Genomic DNA, 16,478 nt, shown 5'->3' with positions numbered 1-16,478 from the left:
GATGTTAAGCCCCATAGTAGCCATTTCATTGTAGTTAGATTATTTTTTGAAACTTGACCTCACTGTATAAAATGACAATAATTCAATAATGATAAATTGACAATAAGGGGGTTTCTGAGCAATTTCCAGAACAGAAGTGTTGCCATCCAATCTCAAGAAAAAGCAATTCTTATAGAAATCTCCAAATGTCAAGTTTTTGATATCATGAATTTTTCTATAGTGATCCTCAAGGTTTTGGTGTATTAGTGTGGTATTTTGGAGGGATTTTTGACCATTTTTATCAATTGTCGAGTGGTCACAAATGGTTAAATTTTGCACCAAATCTGTGTAACAAATGGTATGAAGCCAAAAATTGCTGCACCAACTTATGAGACATAATTGAGCATGGGAATGACCATCTTCAGGTTCCCAGCTTTCAGATGATATATACCACTTCTATGTGGCATATACTGTTGACCAGCTATCTCCCCCTAAAATCCCCTGTCTATGGTGGGTCTATAAGGGTTAAAAATAACATTAGCTAACATTGCCAAGTCCTATATTTTGCCTGCTTGTCCATCTGATGTCACCAATTGTTAACTTTCTGTGACTTGGTTTATGTTATGATTTCCATCTGTGTTTTCAGTTCCACCTGTATAACCCCTCCTGGACCCCTGGAAGGCTTAATCCATGATACAGATTAATATTAATCCTGAATTGTTATTTCTGTGCCAACCCCAGGTGCTGCCCAAATGGTCCCCACTGCCAAACTCAGTTTCTAAAAGTACAAACTTGAGCTGGAGCTGGCCAAACAGAAAATAGTGTGTCAGGAAGACATGATCAAAGCGCTAACCAGGGAGAGGGATTTCTTAAGAGAGCAACTGTTTCAATATACGTAAATAATTTTTAACCAATACAGAGTATAATGTAATTTTACTTTGTTAAATAGATGTGTACACTTTGTGCCCTAAACATCAGGGACACCTTCCTAATATTGTACTGTAAGCCCTTTTTCACAGACCATGTCTAAACTGCCTAAAGGCTTATTTTAACCTGTCTCCTCTCCTCTCCACTCCTCTCTTAACTGTCTATTGTGGTCAATGTTTCATTGTGTTGTCTTTATACAGCATCAAGAAACACCAACATAAGAAATGATGGGCCATCCTCTGTGGCCTCTGTCGAGTCAGCTTCTGATTTGTCTGGGTTATCTGAGTCAAGTAACTCATCCTCTACTGACTCCTCCTCAGACTCTTCAAGCTCCTCAGCCTCAGCAAGAATAAGAGGAAGAGGAAGAAATCAAATAAGAACATGAAGACGAAGAAGAAGGGAAAGAAATAAACAAGGCAGAAAGGAAGCAAAACGGACACACAGAGCTGTGTTTCAAGGGGTAATTTATGTTAATCATTTAAAACTAAAAATTGATTATTAACAGCTATCTTGGGTTTAGTGAACTGAACTTAATATGATCCGAATAATTTAACCATATTCGATTACTCCTTCAGTGTCTTGACTGGTTTGGCAACATCTGGGGGGTCTGCTTGCAAAACGGTGGGAGTGGATTGCAACACAATTGCCATGAATGCAGCAATTGCAGAACTCGCTATTACTGCAACTCAAAAGTATGCCGAGTTCAAAGATCAGCATACAAGAAAGCACAAGCTCTGTGATTTTGCTCGAAAGTGTCTAGATGCCATTCGTGGCAGTACAGGTATTGGCGATGCAGTTCAGGCCCTTAAGAAATCAGGGAAACTGTTGGGCTTTTGGAAGGGGAAAAGTTATTCAGTGAAATTGAGTTGACGTTATGTTGAATCACTCCTGATTTTTTCCCCTACTATTACCAGTGTTGCATCATTTAGCAGCATGTAGCTTGTCTTTGTGGACCACTCATCAGAATATCTCACAGATATGGCCAGTAATTGTCAATTAATAACAAGTTTGATGCTGGTGCATCCCACTCTGTAATTCTTCCAGTGATTGTATATGATTGTATCTAATAGACTTAGCGCTGAATGTTTGGATTGCCAATGTTTCATCCATGTTGACAGAGACTAGCTGATGTGCAAAACAGCAGCTGCTATGCATTGATACATTATAAATATATCAATAGAAATGTTTAAACATTGTTTAATGGGATTTTTAAAAAGTTTTTTAAAAATTAAAACCTACCTCATTTTTTGTTAAAATTGCACTACTTTTGCACCATTGCACTATAGTGATGTTTTATATCACATTTTCAGAATGTCTTTTACAATATACAGTTTATCTCAATGTTAAAAGATACCGTAATTGCACTAATAATTGTACTATGTTTTTTCAAAGGCTTATTTGCAGCTATGTTTTATAGAATGTTCTCTTTGTGGTTGCATTTATATGAAAGTGATGAAAACTTAAAAAAAAAAAAATGTCTTAAAGTGTGTTTTTGTGCTTCACTGCTAAAATATTGTATTTATATGTAATTTTTTATTCACATTTTATCAACCTTTATAACATATAGTGCTCATTCCAGCTAGAGCTACAAAAGCATAGTTAACTGTTAATAAGTGCATAGTTAACAGCTAATTAATGAATAATAAAGTTTTTTCAACCTTAATAAAGCAACAGAAAAAAGCTTTGTAAAGGTTTAACAATGACATAATAGGTAAGTTAGTTAAACTCAATTAATGTGTTTTTAATGCTATTCTAAACAATTATGAGAAACTCAAAAGGCTTTTATTAACGTTCTTAAGCAGCCTATAAACTGTTAAAAGGTTTCTTATAAATGCTTTTAAATGTCTTATGATCTAACAATAAATGTGTTAATGATGTTAATATTAACACTAGTCTTATTAACAAAATGTCAATAAAAATCTTACAAGGACTTATAAGGGCCTTATTACCTATTAACTAATGCCATAATGCCCTTAATATAAAGCATTACCATATCTTGTGTGTCTGCATGAGATGCCAGAGAGGTGTGACAAACATCAGTATTTGACGACCTGGGATGAGAAAGTGTTGCATAGAACTATTGACATGCTGCAGAGAGACGCTTCCTGTTGGTGTTCGGGGCGGTACTTGACGCACATCATGCACGGTGCGGCTGTGGTGTTTTTAGCTTTACTGGGACACTTAAAGTCAGGATATGTTTTGCAAATTTAGTTATTTTGTGTAATATTGACTTAGTAGCAAACTATCTGTCTAGTGTTTATTTCCATCATTTCTGTCTACTTGCAGAGGAACTTCAGCAGCTCTAACATACTGTCTGTCATGATGCTACGACTCGTTGTTCTGATGATGGCTGCTTTGTCAACAGAGGTCTACACCACCAACAGTCTTAAATCCACCTACTATAGAGAAGGTACAATCAGTGTTTTGAAGGCTTGTAAAAGCATTATGCAAATACAGATCACTACATGACCCTGGATTATACTCTGTCAACATATCATTAGTACAGTAGTGGTCAGCCACTAATCTTAAGATTGGCGGTTTGATTCCCGGCTCCTCCAGTCCACATATCAAAGTGTCCTTGGGCAAGATATTGCTCCTGATGGCTGCACCAGCACCCTGTGTGGTAGCTTGCCACCATCAGTGTGCGAGTGTGAGCATGAATGGGTAAATATGGCTTGTAGTGTAAAAGTGCTTTGAGTGGTCAGAAGACTAGAAAGGTGCTATATATGTGCAGTCCATTTACCATTTACTCACAAAGCTTTGGCTAGGGCTCATAGAGTCATGAAGTCATGTCCGGTTATCCTATGTTCCACTAGCTTCTGTAACTCAGTGTGATCTGTCATGTAGCATTTCTTTGCTACATGAGACTCGACACTCGACTGTCCTGCTGTTATTACAGACACGTCAGAACTGACCACAGACACTTAACTGTCCTGCTGTTATTACAGACATGTCAGAACTAACCATAGCCACTAAAGTGTCCTGGAGTCTCATTTATAACTGTTACATATGCACAGAATGGGGCCTGTAAGAGGGATACACCACTTCCCATGCAAAAGTTGTGATCTATAAAAACAAATTTGATGGGAGAATGTGTGCACCTGTACGTAAACTCTGATCCATGCATACATTCGGGGAAATTGGCGACATAGATGGTGAGGTAGTGAACTGAAGCTGGATTGCATAATAATCCTCTCACACATTTAATTTCACTTCATATCAAACATTAATTATAGATCCACGTTATCCTAAACATTCAAACCAGCAGTGTTATCTGTATTTGAGCTTGTAGTGAGTCATAACTATTCCATAAGCACCTTTCAATTTGTAGATATAAGCCAAATCAAATGTTAAATCAAAGTCTGCTCAATATTTCACCAGTGCTGTCTCACCTGGAGCGCAGAGGAGAGGGTCAGCTGTGCAGCAGCACAGCAGCTGCTGAAATGAATGATGCCAGGATGTGGCAGGTGTCAGGATTCAGGAAAGTCTGGCTTGCATTTCCCCAATACTGAGCGTGAATTTACTAATTCCTTTTCACCTCATCCACGTTAACTGATGTATTATAATCTTGGTTGTAGAAATCCAAGATGACAACAAATAATTTAAACAAGCGTAACTTAAAAATAATTGCAGAACAAAGCGCTAATAGATTTATAATAATATCCTCTAATACTGTGCATACAGACGGATGACAAATTAAAGGAAAAACCAGTACAGGCCTGAATGCGTGACCCCTACAGTGAGGGGATCCGGTGGCTCTGTAATGCTTTGGGGGGTATTTTGCTGGCATGGTTTGGGTCCACTTGTTCCCTTAGAGGGAAAGGTCACTGCAAAGTTGTTCTGAGTCATCACCTTTATCCTATGATGAAACATTTCCACCCTGATGGGAGTGGTCTCTTCCAGGATGACAATGTCCCAATTCATAGGCCGTGAGGGGTCACTGAATGGTTTGATGAGTATGAAAATGATGTGAATCATATGCTATGGCCTTTACAGTCACCAGATCTCAACCCAATTGAACACCTATGGGAGATTTTGGACTGACATGTTAGACAGCACTCTCCACCACCATCATCAACACACCATATGAGGGAAGAATGGTGTTCCTCAGCCTTGGCATTGATTCTACTTGAACTCTTTTGGAGGGATGAAAAATATAAATATCGAATTAGATTCTTAAAAAAAACAAAAAACTACTGTCTATATCTAAACATATTAAGTTAACACTGCATACTGTTGAGGCTCTGTTCCAACACTGGACTTTTATTTTAGAAATGTCAATGTGATTTTGAATTAGGTTTTCCTACTTCTGGAACAGAACCCAGATGTTTTACAGCCAAACATACAATCGATCTTCTTAGAACATAAAATGAGTTAGAAAAAAATCAAGTTGGGGCCCAAACAAGAGTAACATGTTTAAAGTGTGAGCTGTTAACACAGCCAGTGTAGATAGCTGTAGTGACATCAATGGATGACTAAACAACTGTACAGCAGCTGAAATACAAATTAAATAGATGAGTGTGTTTCCTGATGATTTTCCTGCATTAGAATTGGCCAGAGTGTCTCATCCATCATCACTGATAATGCTTCCTTACTGACAGGGCTCCACATATTTTCATGATGGTTATGCTCCAAGAAATTCACTACTTCTCTTGATGGTAAATGGTAAATGGGCTGTACTTGTATAGCACCTTTCTAGTCTTCCGACCACTCAAAACGCTTTTTAACTATGAATCACATTCACCCATTCACACACATTCATACACTGAATGGGTACAGGGGCTACCATGCAAGGTCCCAACCTGCCCATCAGAGGAAATCATTCACACACTGATGGCACAGCTATCAGGAGCAATTTGGGGTTAAGTATCTTGCCCAAGGACACATCAACATGCGGACTGGAGGAGGTGGGAATCGAACCGCCAATCCTCAAATTAGTGGACGACCCACTCTACCTCCTGTTTATCTTATCTCCTTATGTTTATCTTTTTTGGTTTGAGAATTAGCTTTGGGGATTTGTGGGTGCTATTGGGAGAAATAAGAGAATTTAAGTACTGTTAATGTTTTATCAATTTACTTTGGTTAACCAACATTAAAACTGACAAGCTTTGCAGTCCTTCTCATAAGCATTTATGAATAAGTTGAGCAGTTAGTATGTATACTAAAAGCTGTTGATGGACACTATTATCTCACAATATGATGCACAAAGGAAATGGAGGAGCTGTTCACAGTTGAACAAAATCAAACGTAATAGGGCATGGTTGTGTTTAGACATATATGGTGATTGTATTGATTAGGTCTATGTTGATCAAAATAGAAGTAATCAGACAACTGAAACACATGGCTGAAACACTTTCTGTGTAGACAAGCTGTAAGTGAAATTGTTTGAAGTCAGACATCTTTCTCTTGTTTGTCTTGCAGATCAGGTCATACTCAAAGCTCTGAGAGATTTAAGCCATGTATCAATACTGCAATCATCAATGTCCTCCGGGAATTTACCTGCTGATAAGGTCCATTCAGCTGATAGAAAGTTTCCCAGGACAGGATGGTGGATCCCAAAGGTTGTCCTACAACAGACTGTCAAGAAACGTCAAGACATGTCCTCATACAACTTCAACTCATTTGGTCTACGTTATGGAAAATGACTGATGTCTGTTGTTATCCTATGTTAGATCTGATATTTTCACTGACTGTATTTTATTTAATTTATACATTCATAGGGGGAAAAGAAAATAACTGTCACTGTTAAAGTCTCAATAAAAAATTTCAGTGAATGATTGTAAAAGAATTACTTTTGTGTCACCCAATACAAAAGAAAGACAACTATACAACCCAAAACCAGATTCAAATACAGATTACCAACGATGATGCAATGTTTTTTTCTCCTCAAAGAACAAAGTGGAGAGACTATTCCATTTTACTGTGGTTACATGAGATTAGAAAAATAAATAGACAGGACAAAATAATAATAATAATAATAATAATAATAATAATAATAATAATTAATAATAATAATAATATAGTAATAATAATAATAAAACAAAACATGAGCACAGATTTCCTTGAGTTGTATCCCTTCCACTGAAGCATTCGTTCCAATGACACTCAAGTGGATTTGATCTATTCATCAGAGGCTCTTTTAAGTAATTCAACTCGCAGCCAGTTGTTGTAAATGTTACTGTTATATTATACTGTTACTTGTTACAAATGCCCCCCAGATACCACTAGTTTTTCACAGGGTGGGCATGTCACAGATACGTGGTGTCGACAGTGTCGTCATAGGCGTGCACAGAAAGTTGGTTGTCCATATGGGTGTATTTCTCTACACTGAGCTGAAATGAAACAAGTGCACAAAAATTAGGTAAATAAATATTATATAAATATTATATAATAATAAATAAATATTATATAATATTTATTTGCCTAATTTTTGTTATTTATATACCACACATAAATAAATGTATGCCTTATTGTTGGATAGATGGACCAATCACACTATCTTAAAAACAAATCAGTCTATATTGTCTTCAATATAAAGTGGTATGAGTGGTATTAGGCACCCCTGACAATTTCCATTATTTTCATTTATAAATCATTGGGTGTTTGGATCAGCAATTTCATTTTGATCAATCAAATAACTGAGGGACACAGCATTATTTCAGTAGTGAAATGAGGTTTATTGGATTAACAGAAAATGTGCGATATGCATCAAAACAAAATTAGACAGGTGCATAAATTTGGGCACTCCAACAGAAAAATCACATTAATATTTAGTCGAGCCTCCTTTTGCAAAAATAACAGCCTCTAGACGCTTCCTATAGCCTCTAATGAGTGTCTGGATTCTGGATGAAGGTATTTTGGACCATTTCTCCTTACAAAACATCTCCAGTTCACTTAGATTTGATGGTTGCCAAGCATGGACAGCGCGCTTCAGATCATCCCACAGATTTTCAATGATATTGAGGTCTGGGGGCTGGGATAGCCATTCCAGAACATAGTACTTTTTCCTCTACATGAATTCCTGAGTAGATTTTGAGCAGGGTTTTGGGACGTTGTCTTGTTGAAATATCCAGCCCCGGCGTAACTTCAACTTTGTGACTGACTCTTGAACATTATTCTCAAGAATCTGCTGATAATGAGTGGAATCCATGCAACCCTCAACTTTAACAAGATTCCCAGTACCGGCACTGGCCACACAGCCCCACAGCATGATGGAACCTCCACCAAATTTTACTATGGGTAGCAAGTGTTTTTCTTGGAATGCTGTGTTCTTTCGCCACCATGCATAACGCCCCTTGTTATGACCAAATAACTCAGTTTTCATCATTCCATAGGACCTTATTCCAAAATGAAGCTGGCTTGTCCAAATGTGCTTTTGCATACCTCAAGCGACTCTGTTTGTGGCGTGTGTGCAGAAAAGGCTTCTTCTGCATCACTCTCCCATACAGCTTCTCCCCGTGCAAAGTGCGCTGAATTGTTGAACGATGCACAGTTACATCATCTGCAGCAAGATGATGTTGTAAGTCTTTGGAGGTGGTCTGTGGGTTGTCTTTGACCATTCTTACCATCCTTCGCCTTTGCCTCTCCGATATTTTTCTTGGCCTGCCACTTCTGGCCTTAACAAGAAACGTGCCTGTGGTCTTCCATTTCCTCACTATGTTCCTCACAGTGGAAAATGACAGCTGAAATCTCTGAGATAGCTTTTTGTAGCCTTCCCCTAAACCATAATGTTGAACAATCTTTGTTTTCAGGTCATTTGAGAATTATTTTGAGGCCCCCGTGTTACCACTCTTCAGAGGAGAGTCAAAGAGAAGAACAACCTTAAATACCTTTTCTCATGATTTGATGCACCTGGCTATGAAGTTCAAGGCTTAATGATCTCACCAAACCAATTTTGTGTTCCAATTAATCAGTTCTAAGTAGTTACAGGTGTTCAAATCAACACAATGACAAGGGTGCCCAAATTTTTGCACAGCCTATTTTTCACATCTGATTTAATTTCATACAATTTAATATTGCTACATTAAAAATCTTTGTCTGGAAAGTACCCCAGTACTCAGCTTTTAATCGAAAATGAATGGCATGCCAATGTGATCATTTTCTGTGAAGACAGAGTAAATTATTATGCAGCCTCAGAGGGGTGCCTAAACTTTTTCATACCACTGTAGACCAATGTTTGTAATGTAAAAAAATAACAAAACTGACTTATGGGGAATTAATTTGCTCAAACTTAAAGCCAAATCAAGACAAGTTTGACTTATAGATTAATCAGTCATGATGAGTGATGAATCAGCATTTTGTGTTTCCTAATACCTGAAACTAGATGTCAATCAATCTCGTTGAAGGTTGGTTGGCAAGATGGCGCCAGTGTGTCAGGCGAGCCGTCAGCTGCTCCAACTGTTGTGTGTGTTTCTGCTGTTTCTAACACTTGCTGCACATACCGTCAACACTCTACTGGTGTATGATCACCAAATGCTGCTAGATCTGAGAATCACTGCCAAAAATCTTGTCAAATTTGATCATTATGGGAGAAAAACTGACCCTCATTTCCTATCGGATATCCCGACATACCTCCGCCGCACTCTAGCGCCACCCCCGCGGCAAAAACGTCACCAACGCCAAGAAAAGCGTAGCAGCTGTCTTGTGAGGCTGAGGGCCGGGTTGGTACATTCTGATCGAGGCGGATATGGAGCTGGGCCTCGCCTGTGTGTCTCTTGACGTTCCCTGGACCCCGTTGCTGCCTGTTTGGTCCCAGTGGCGGGCTCGGATGTGGTGTTCCAGCCCCGCAGACCCTGCTCTCCTTGTCTCCACTGGCGCGGAGTGAATCTGGGGATCCTGCGGCCTCTGTGTTGGGCCTCTTCGTCAGCTGTCACTCTGACCCGCCAGCTCCTGCCAGGTTTGGTCTGGTCAATGCCAGATCACTTGGGAATAAATCATTTATCCTTAAGGATTTCTTCATATCCCGGGAACTGGATTTCCTCTTTATCTCCGAGACTTGGCTGAGTGTTGGTGAGTCCAGTGTCTTCACAGAACTTTTACCTGATGAGTGCTGCTATTTTAATTCTCCTAGGACGTCTGGCCAAGGAGGAGGAATTGCGACTGTTTTTAAGAGTGACTTTAAATGCAAACAGATATCGCTGTCATCCTCCTTCACCAGCTTTGAACTGAGTCTGCTTGAGCTGGGGCATTCTAACACGGTGTTGTGTGCTGTGGTTTATCGGCCTCCTAAATACAACAGAGAATTTTTATCAGATTTTTCTGTGTTCTTGGCTGATATTATGCCTAAGTATGACCGGGTCCTTATTGTTGGAGACTGTAATATTCATGTGTGTTGCCCTGAAAATCCTTTTGTGCGGGACTTTTTAAACATCATTGACTCTTTTAATCTTGTGCAGTCTGTGCTTGGGCCTACACATGAACGTGGTCACACACTTGATCTTGTTTTATCTCATGGTTTGCCTGTTTTTAACCTGGAGATATGTGACGCTTTTTTCTCTGATCATATGCCTGTGCTGTTTGAAGCTGCTGTTTGCTGTCAAACAGTTAAACCTCGCGCTGCTGCTCGCACATATCGAGTTATTTACCCTTCCACTGCTGCTCATTTCTCAGATGCCTTCAGTCAACACTGCATCATGCCTGAATCTGTGTATGAGGATACAGAGGCTCTTAACTCATGGTTTCTCGACACCTGTCAAACTGCCATAGACATTGCAGCTCCATTGAAGACCAGACAGCATAAAACTAAATCGGGGGCGGAGCCCTGGCTGAATGAAACAACCCGTGCTGCCAGGCAGGATTGTCGAAGAGCTGAGCGAAAGTGGAAAAAGGACAAATTGCAAGTGTCTTTTCAAATGTTGAGGGATTACTGGCGTCATTACCAATCCACTGTGAAAGAGGCTAAAAGAAAATATTTTTCTGATATTGTCCTGTTAAACTGCCACAAGCCTTGTGTGTTGTTTAAAGTGATCAACTCTGCTCTGAATGCACCACAGACTGTTGGAATTGAGGCCTCCCCGGCTGTGTGTGAAAAATTTCTTCACTTCTTCACTGATAAAGTCACTTCTACCAGAGCACTTATTTCACCTCCTGCCATTGACCCTTCAGTGTCTGTCCCCTGCTCTGCTGGGTAGGACGCATTTGAGCCTGTGACCCTGCCCTTTTGTTCAGGAGATTGTTGGTCATTTGAAGCCCTCAGGTTCTCCAGATGAAACTGTCCCTCCCCGACTTTTTAAGGAGGCTTTCCAGACTGTTGGACCATCTTTTCTCACAGTTATTAATAGCAGTCTGTCCTCTGGAGTGGTTCCTGTTCATTTTAAACATGCCATTGTGCAACCTTTGTTAAAAAAAACCTGGGCTGGATCCTACTGTTTTGGCAAATTTCAGGCCTATCTCTAAATTGCCTTTCCTTTCTAAAATCTTAGAAAAGGTTGTCTATTCTCAGCTTATGGACTTTTTAAATGAACAAAATATTCTTGAGATTTTCCAATCCGGTTTTAAAACATTGCACAGCACAGAATCAGCGCTTTTAAGAGTTTTTAATGACATCTTTTTAGCTTCTGACTCTGGTCACTGTGTTGTCCTTGTACTTTTAGATTTGACTGCAGCTTTTGATACAGTGGACAATGAAATCCTGATTGCTCGTTTGGAGCAGTGGGTGGGCATCAGTGGCACAGCACTTGAATGGTTCAGGTCCTACCTGTCACATCGAACCGTCTGTGTCAGCCTTGATGACTCTGTGTCCTCCACTGCTCCCCTCTCATGTGGGGTACCACAGGGCTCTGTGCTTGGCCCTCTTTTATTTTCCCTCTATCTACTCCCACTTGGTTCATTTCTCAGGAAACATGGCATTTCTTTTCATTGCTATGCAGATGACAGACTCCTACAGTGACTCCTACAGTGTTAAGCCATTGCATGAGTGTTTACATGACATTAAAGCCTGGATGTCTCTAAACTTCCTAAATGTTAATGAAAAAAAGACAGAAGTCATGGTCTTTGGTGGCACTTCTGTGATCCCCCTGGTTGATCTGGGTTCTTTGGCACAGTATCACAAGCCAACTGTGCACAATCTGGGGGTGAAAGTGGACACAGACCTGGTGACTCAAAAAATTGGGGAGGACAGGAGGAAAACCAACATGGAATCTTACAACAAACCGCATCAAACTATATCATTGCCCCACCTGATGAAATCGGAGGGGTGGGGGGCAATTTTATATGCCAATAAAACAATTTGATTGAGTGGTGTAAAGGCTGCTTCTTTAAAGACATTTAGCATATACATATTGTCTCTAAACAAAGAAGTGCTGATTTTAGCCATGGAGTGGTTCAAATGTGTCATCTTTCCAACAAAATGAAATTCAAATTTACTGTTCTATTGTGACAACAAATTTATGTTCTCATCACAAAAAGATTAGATATCACATGATTTACACGTGTTTCCTATATATTTTCTTAATATACAGAAATATATAAACTAGCACAAAGCTTATAATGTGATACAGGTTCAGATCAGTACTGAATACAAGAAAGATTGAACACTAAAAACATTCACAGATCTAAAAGTGTAGGTTCACATCAGAAAGTATTAATGCATGTATCAAATACATGACTTACACACCCTTATCTATATGTACAATATACAAAATATAGTCTACAAAGCTGACATGTTAACACTAGGGGTGTTAACATGAACACAAAACTCACGGTTCGGATTGCATCACGGATTTGAATCACGGATCAGATCATTATTAGCATCAGCGGGAAAAAAAGGGGGGAGACAAATAAAACTTTTTTTTACATTTGTTCTGTAACACACTTACAGCCAGAAACAGCAAGGAACTTTAAGATGTCCAATGTTTAAATAAAATAAAATAAAATATATAAAATATTCAATGCTCAGTTATTGCAATATGAGGCATGAAACCTTCCTCTTTTAAACAGTGAGTGAAACAGCCTCTAACCACATCATCAAAACTTGATGATAATAAACATTCACCGGTAACGTCAGTTTGCAGCTAGATGCTAATTAGCTGTTCAGCTGCAGCACATTAAACAGCAGGTAAACATAACTCAAATGTCACTTTGGAACGTTAGATGCTGGTTTGATCGTTGCTCTTCAAAATCCCTGTTAGTGACACGTGAAAGTAAACACATTTGTTTACTTTGTCTTAAATGAGATGTTCAATTTTGCAATTAATCCGCGGTTCATATGCCTGCCGAACTGTGGAACACAGTATGGAACACGGATCGACTACAATCTGTTACACCACTAGTTAACACTTGTCATTCTAGTTACTTATTACTAAATATACGGCTCAGCTTAAAAACGAACTAAAGAAACTGTCAGAAGCAAGCAGCCAGACCTCCTGCACTCATTCACTAATCATACAACATCAACAGGTGACTGAACAACCACTCAATTAAAAATGAATGAATGAGTGAGTCCAGACAGCTCACTGTAACTTCAACAAGCAAACTAACGTTACCGACAACACATTATATGATCTCTGTTGCATTCTTGTTAAGGAGATAAAAAACACAAAAAAGCCACACAGAGACATTTAACCATCAGAGATGAAATTAGCGACCAAAGAGACAGAGAGAGAGAAGCTGTATCTAACTCACGTTATTTGACGTCTTCTTCTTTCTATCATGGAAATGAAGTATTCATGTCATAACATCCATTTATAGCTGTTGGTCATCTTGTTTGTTAGTCAACAGAGCTTTATGGCTGCTGCTTAACCAGTCTGATATCATTAGCAACAATGACAAACAAGCTAACTCTCCTGGTTGTTTCTCCAGTTGTTTCTCTCTCCAGCCTCCCTGGCACTGTCCTGCTGCTGCTGCACTGCACAGTCCAGATAATTTCTCCCATTAGCTTAACAACAGTCCTTAACAGTCCTTCCATGGATGTATAAAGAGTCCTTCAGGCTGCTAAAACAAGCCAACTGTTGCATTGGCTAATGCAAGGAGCTATCTACTGCTTGTTATCTACTGCTGCTCCTCTGCCTTACAGTGGAGAGAATTGAAAATGAAATCTGGAAACTATCATTGGACCAACTCGATGTCAATATTGCATTCTGGTTGTTGATTGATTAGGGAGGACAGCCTCCCTTGGAGCGTCATTTTACGTGTCATGGCCAATCACAGATTAGCATGAAAAAAAAACATTAAGTCCAATGTAAGAGATCCCGCTCTGCGGAGGACAGCAGGCACCCGTCCTTCTCTGTCCCCCACTCCACCTCCACCAATTGCACCCCCCCCCCCCCACCACTTCACACACTGCCCTTTCTCCTCTCGCCCTGCAGGTGTTGCTGTTGAAACATTTTAAACAGAATTTCAGTAATGGATTTTTTTCAAAGAAGAGAGAAAAAATACTTTATAAATAATACTGAGATTTGTAATGGTTTATTTCAACCAAATATTCTTTTTTATTATTTTATTATTTTGAGCTCCCTTTTGCCTCTCAAAAAGGGGAGGATCAACCTCCTCTGCCTCTATGGACCAGCCTCCACTGTTCTACACAGAGTTTGGCTTTGATAATGCCCATCAATAATAGCATGTTTCATATCATTTCATTATAAATTTCATTATATTTAGTTTAGTCAGAAAAAAGTTAAGAAGCGTGTGCTCAATTGTTTATGTGAGGAAAATAAATAAATAATATGTGAGGTGAAAGCAGCTTTCTTTCTGATGGGCATGGTGGGGTCTGGTTGGGGATACTTCTGTGTCAGTCACATACAGTCCTCACAAAGGATGTTTTTTTTTATTGATTATATCAATCATTCTGCCAGTTAAACATCGCTGTCACCGCTCCAAGCGAAGAAAATCCCTCCAGGCGACACCAAGTTCCCCAAACGAGCCAAACACACTATAAGGAAAAATAAATAAAAACCAACAAAGAAAGTAACACCACAAAATCTCTGCCTTGAAGCAGGTGAAACAACAGGCAGGAACCCCTGTGTCACTGACTCTCCATGCTGGAGTTCCCAGCCAGAGAGGCTCCCTGCCTTGGAGTGCACCGCGCAGGCTGACCTGCAGTAGTGCCATTTATGTCTGTGAGACATTCTACATATATAGGCATTGAAACCATGGTGAAAGGTGTAATGTTGCTGGTATGATGTTAATATGACTGGCAACAGATTATTTTCTCTGTCTGTTTTTGCTGAGAACCGCGCGCATCACCCTGAAAAAATAGGCGAGACCCCAAATCTCTAGATGACGCGCAGCAGCAGCCAAGCGTGAGATGTGCATCTCATGCAGGTTGTATGGCTGCTGTAACCTGTTAACATGGCTGCCGAAATGAAAAGCAAGTCGTTCCGAGACACACATGCGCTGCTCACGCAGCCTGTGCCCCTTGCTCATATTATAGACATAGTCACACACACTAAGCCAACTTCTTGTCATCTGGATATTCTCCCATCATGCGTCTTAAAAGAAGTATTTGACACTGTTGGTCCTACAATATCAAGCATCCTAAACAGTAGTCTAGCAACTGGTTCTGGCACCTCAGTACATCTTGGAGCTCCTCTGCCCCCTCCCCAACACCAGATCTCTCAGATTCTCAGACCAGCTGCTCATGGCTGTCCCTCGATCGAGGCTGAGGGGTAAGGGTGACCGTGCATTTGCCATAGCTGCCCCAAAATTTGGAACAGTTTACCTTTTGAAATTAAGCATTCCCATTCTGTAGACACTTTTAAGGCTAAACTTAAGATCCACATGTTCTCTTGGGCCTTTGAGTGTCCTTAAAGCCCTATGTTTTACTATTATTTGTTTATTTTTGTTTGCATATGGGATCGTATTGTTGTGTCATCTCTACTCTCTTGACTTTTTTTTTTTTGCTCTTACCTTATGTTGTTTTAATTTTATTGTACAGCACTTTGGTCAACTGGTTGTTTTTAAATGTGCTTTATAAATAAACTTGATTTTACTTGACTTGATATAAATTTGATATATATAACCTGACTAACAAAGTCTGTTAAGGAGCCACAGTATTGATGTTGAGGCAAAATTCCCAGAAACAGAAATCTCCAAACCTGGACAAATAAAACGGAGTTAAGAGAGGGTAAAAAGGGTGAACTGAACTTTTAAATGGACTAGTATAAAAGCCTATGTCAAGAGTATCTGAGGAACTAAAAAGTTCACCTCTGTGAGGAACTGACCATCAAGTCCCCTGAACACAGTAACACTGAAACTCCTGTCTGTGCATAATAATAGGCTTACCTGTCCAATCAGGCAACAACTAACTTATTGTAAAACAAAACATTTTTCTTTTAATGATTTACCTTAATGATTAGAGAGAGTGTGTTCACTATATGGAAACGCTTCCATGCGTACAGTAGTGTCACTACAGACATTGCAGTTAAACAGCAAAAATGAAAACTGTAATTACTTGACAGGACAGAGGAATCTCTGCAGAGAAGACAGAGTTTGGACTTTTAGCTATTTAAAATAAAAATGCCCCAAAAGCTCTGATGGAGCTCAGTATTCATCCTGAGAAGGGCTGCTTTATTACAAAGTGTTTCACTTTATAAACCTGGACATTCACACCACATGAAAATCTACAAAAAAGTACA

At 39.4% G+C, this 16,478-nt stretch overlaps 1 protein-coding gene and 1 pseudogene across 1 annotated transcript; both read left to right on the top strand.

Moving 5' to 3' along the window:
* The first annotated feature begins 731 nt into the window (after window positions 1–731).
* Window positions 732–1,776, top strand: LOC137182196 (coiled-coil domain-containing protein 106-like; annotated as a pseudogene).
* A 1,422-nt stretch (window positions 1,777–3,198) lies between these two features.
* On the top strand, window positions 3,199–6,622 carry kiss1 (KiSS-1 metastasis suppressor). Its single transcript, XM_067588626.1, has 2 exons — window positions 3,199–3,316; window positions 6,328–6,622. Exons 1-2 carry the CDS (start codon window positions 3,226–3,228, stop codon window positions 6,549–6,551), a joined length of 315 nt encoding a protein of 104 aa, XP_067444727.1. The 5' UTR covers window positions 3,199–3,225; the 3' UTR covers window positions 6,552–6,622.
* Window positions 6,623–16,478: the final 9,856 nt, after the last annotated feature.

This window comes from Thunnus thynnus, chromosome 4, assembly GCF_963924715.1.
Source record: "Thunnus thynnus chromosome 4, fThuThy2.1, whole genome shotgun sequence".
In the NCBI taxonomy this organism is placed as follows: Eukaryota; Metazoa; Chordata; class Actinopteri; order Scombriformes; family Scombridae; genus Thunnus; species Thunnus thynnus.
The sequence above is the reverse complement of the archived record's forward strand: the minus strand, read 5'-3'. Positions and strand labels throughout refer to the sequence as shown.

Coding starts and splice junctions, on each gene's coding strand:
- kiss1 (XM_067588626.1), top strand. CDS start 3,226: ATGATGCTACGACTCGTTGTTCTGATGATGGCTGCTTTGTCAACAGAG. Junction 3,317..6,327: donor ATCCACCTACTATAGAGAAG/GTACAATCAGTG, acceptor TTTGTCTTGCAG/ATCAGGTCATACTCAAAGCT.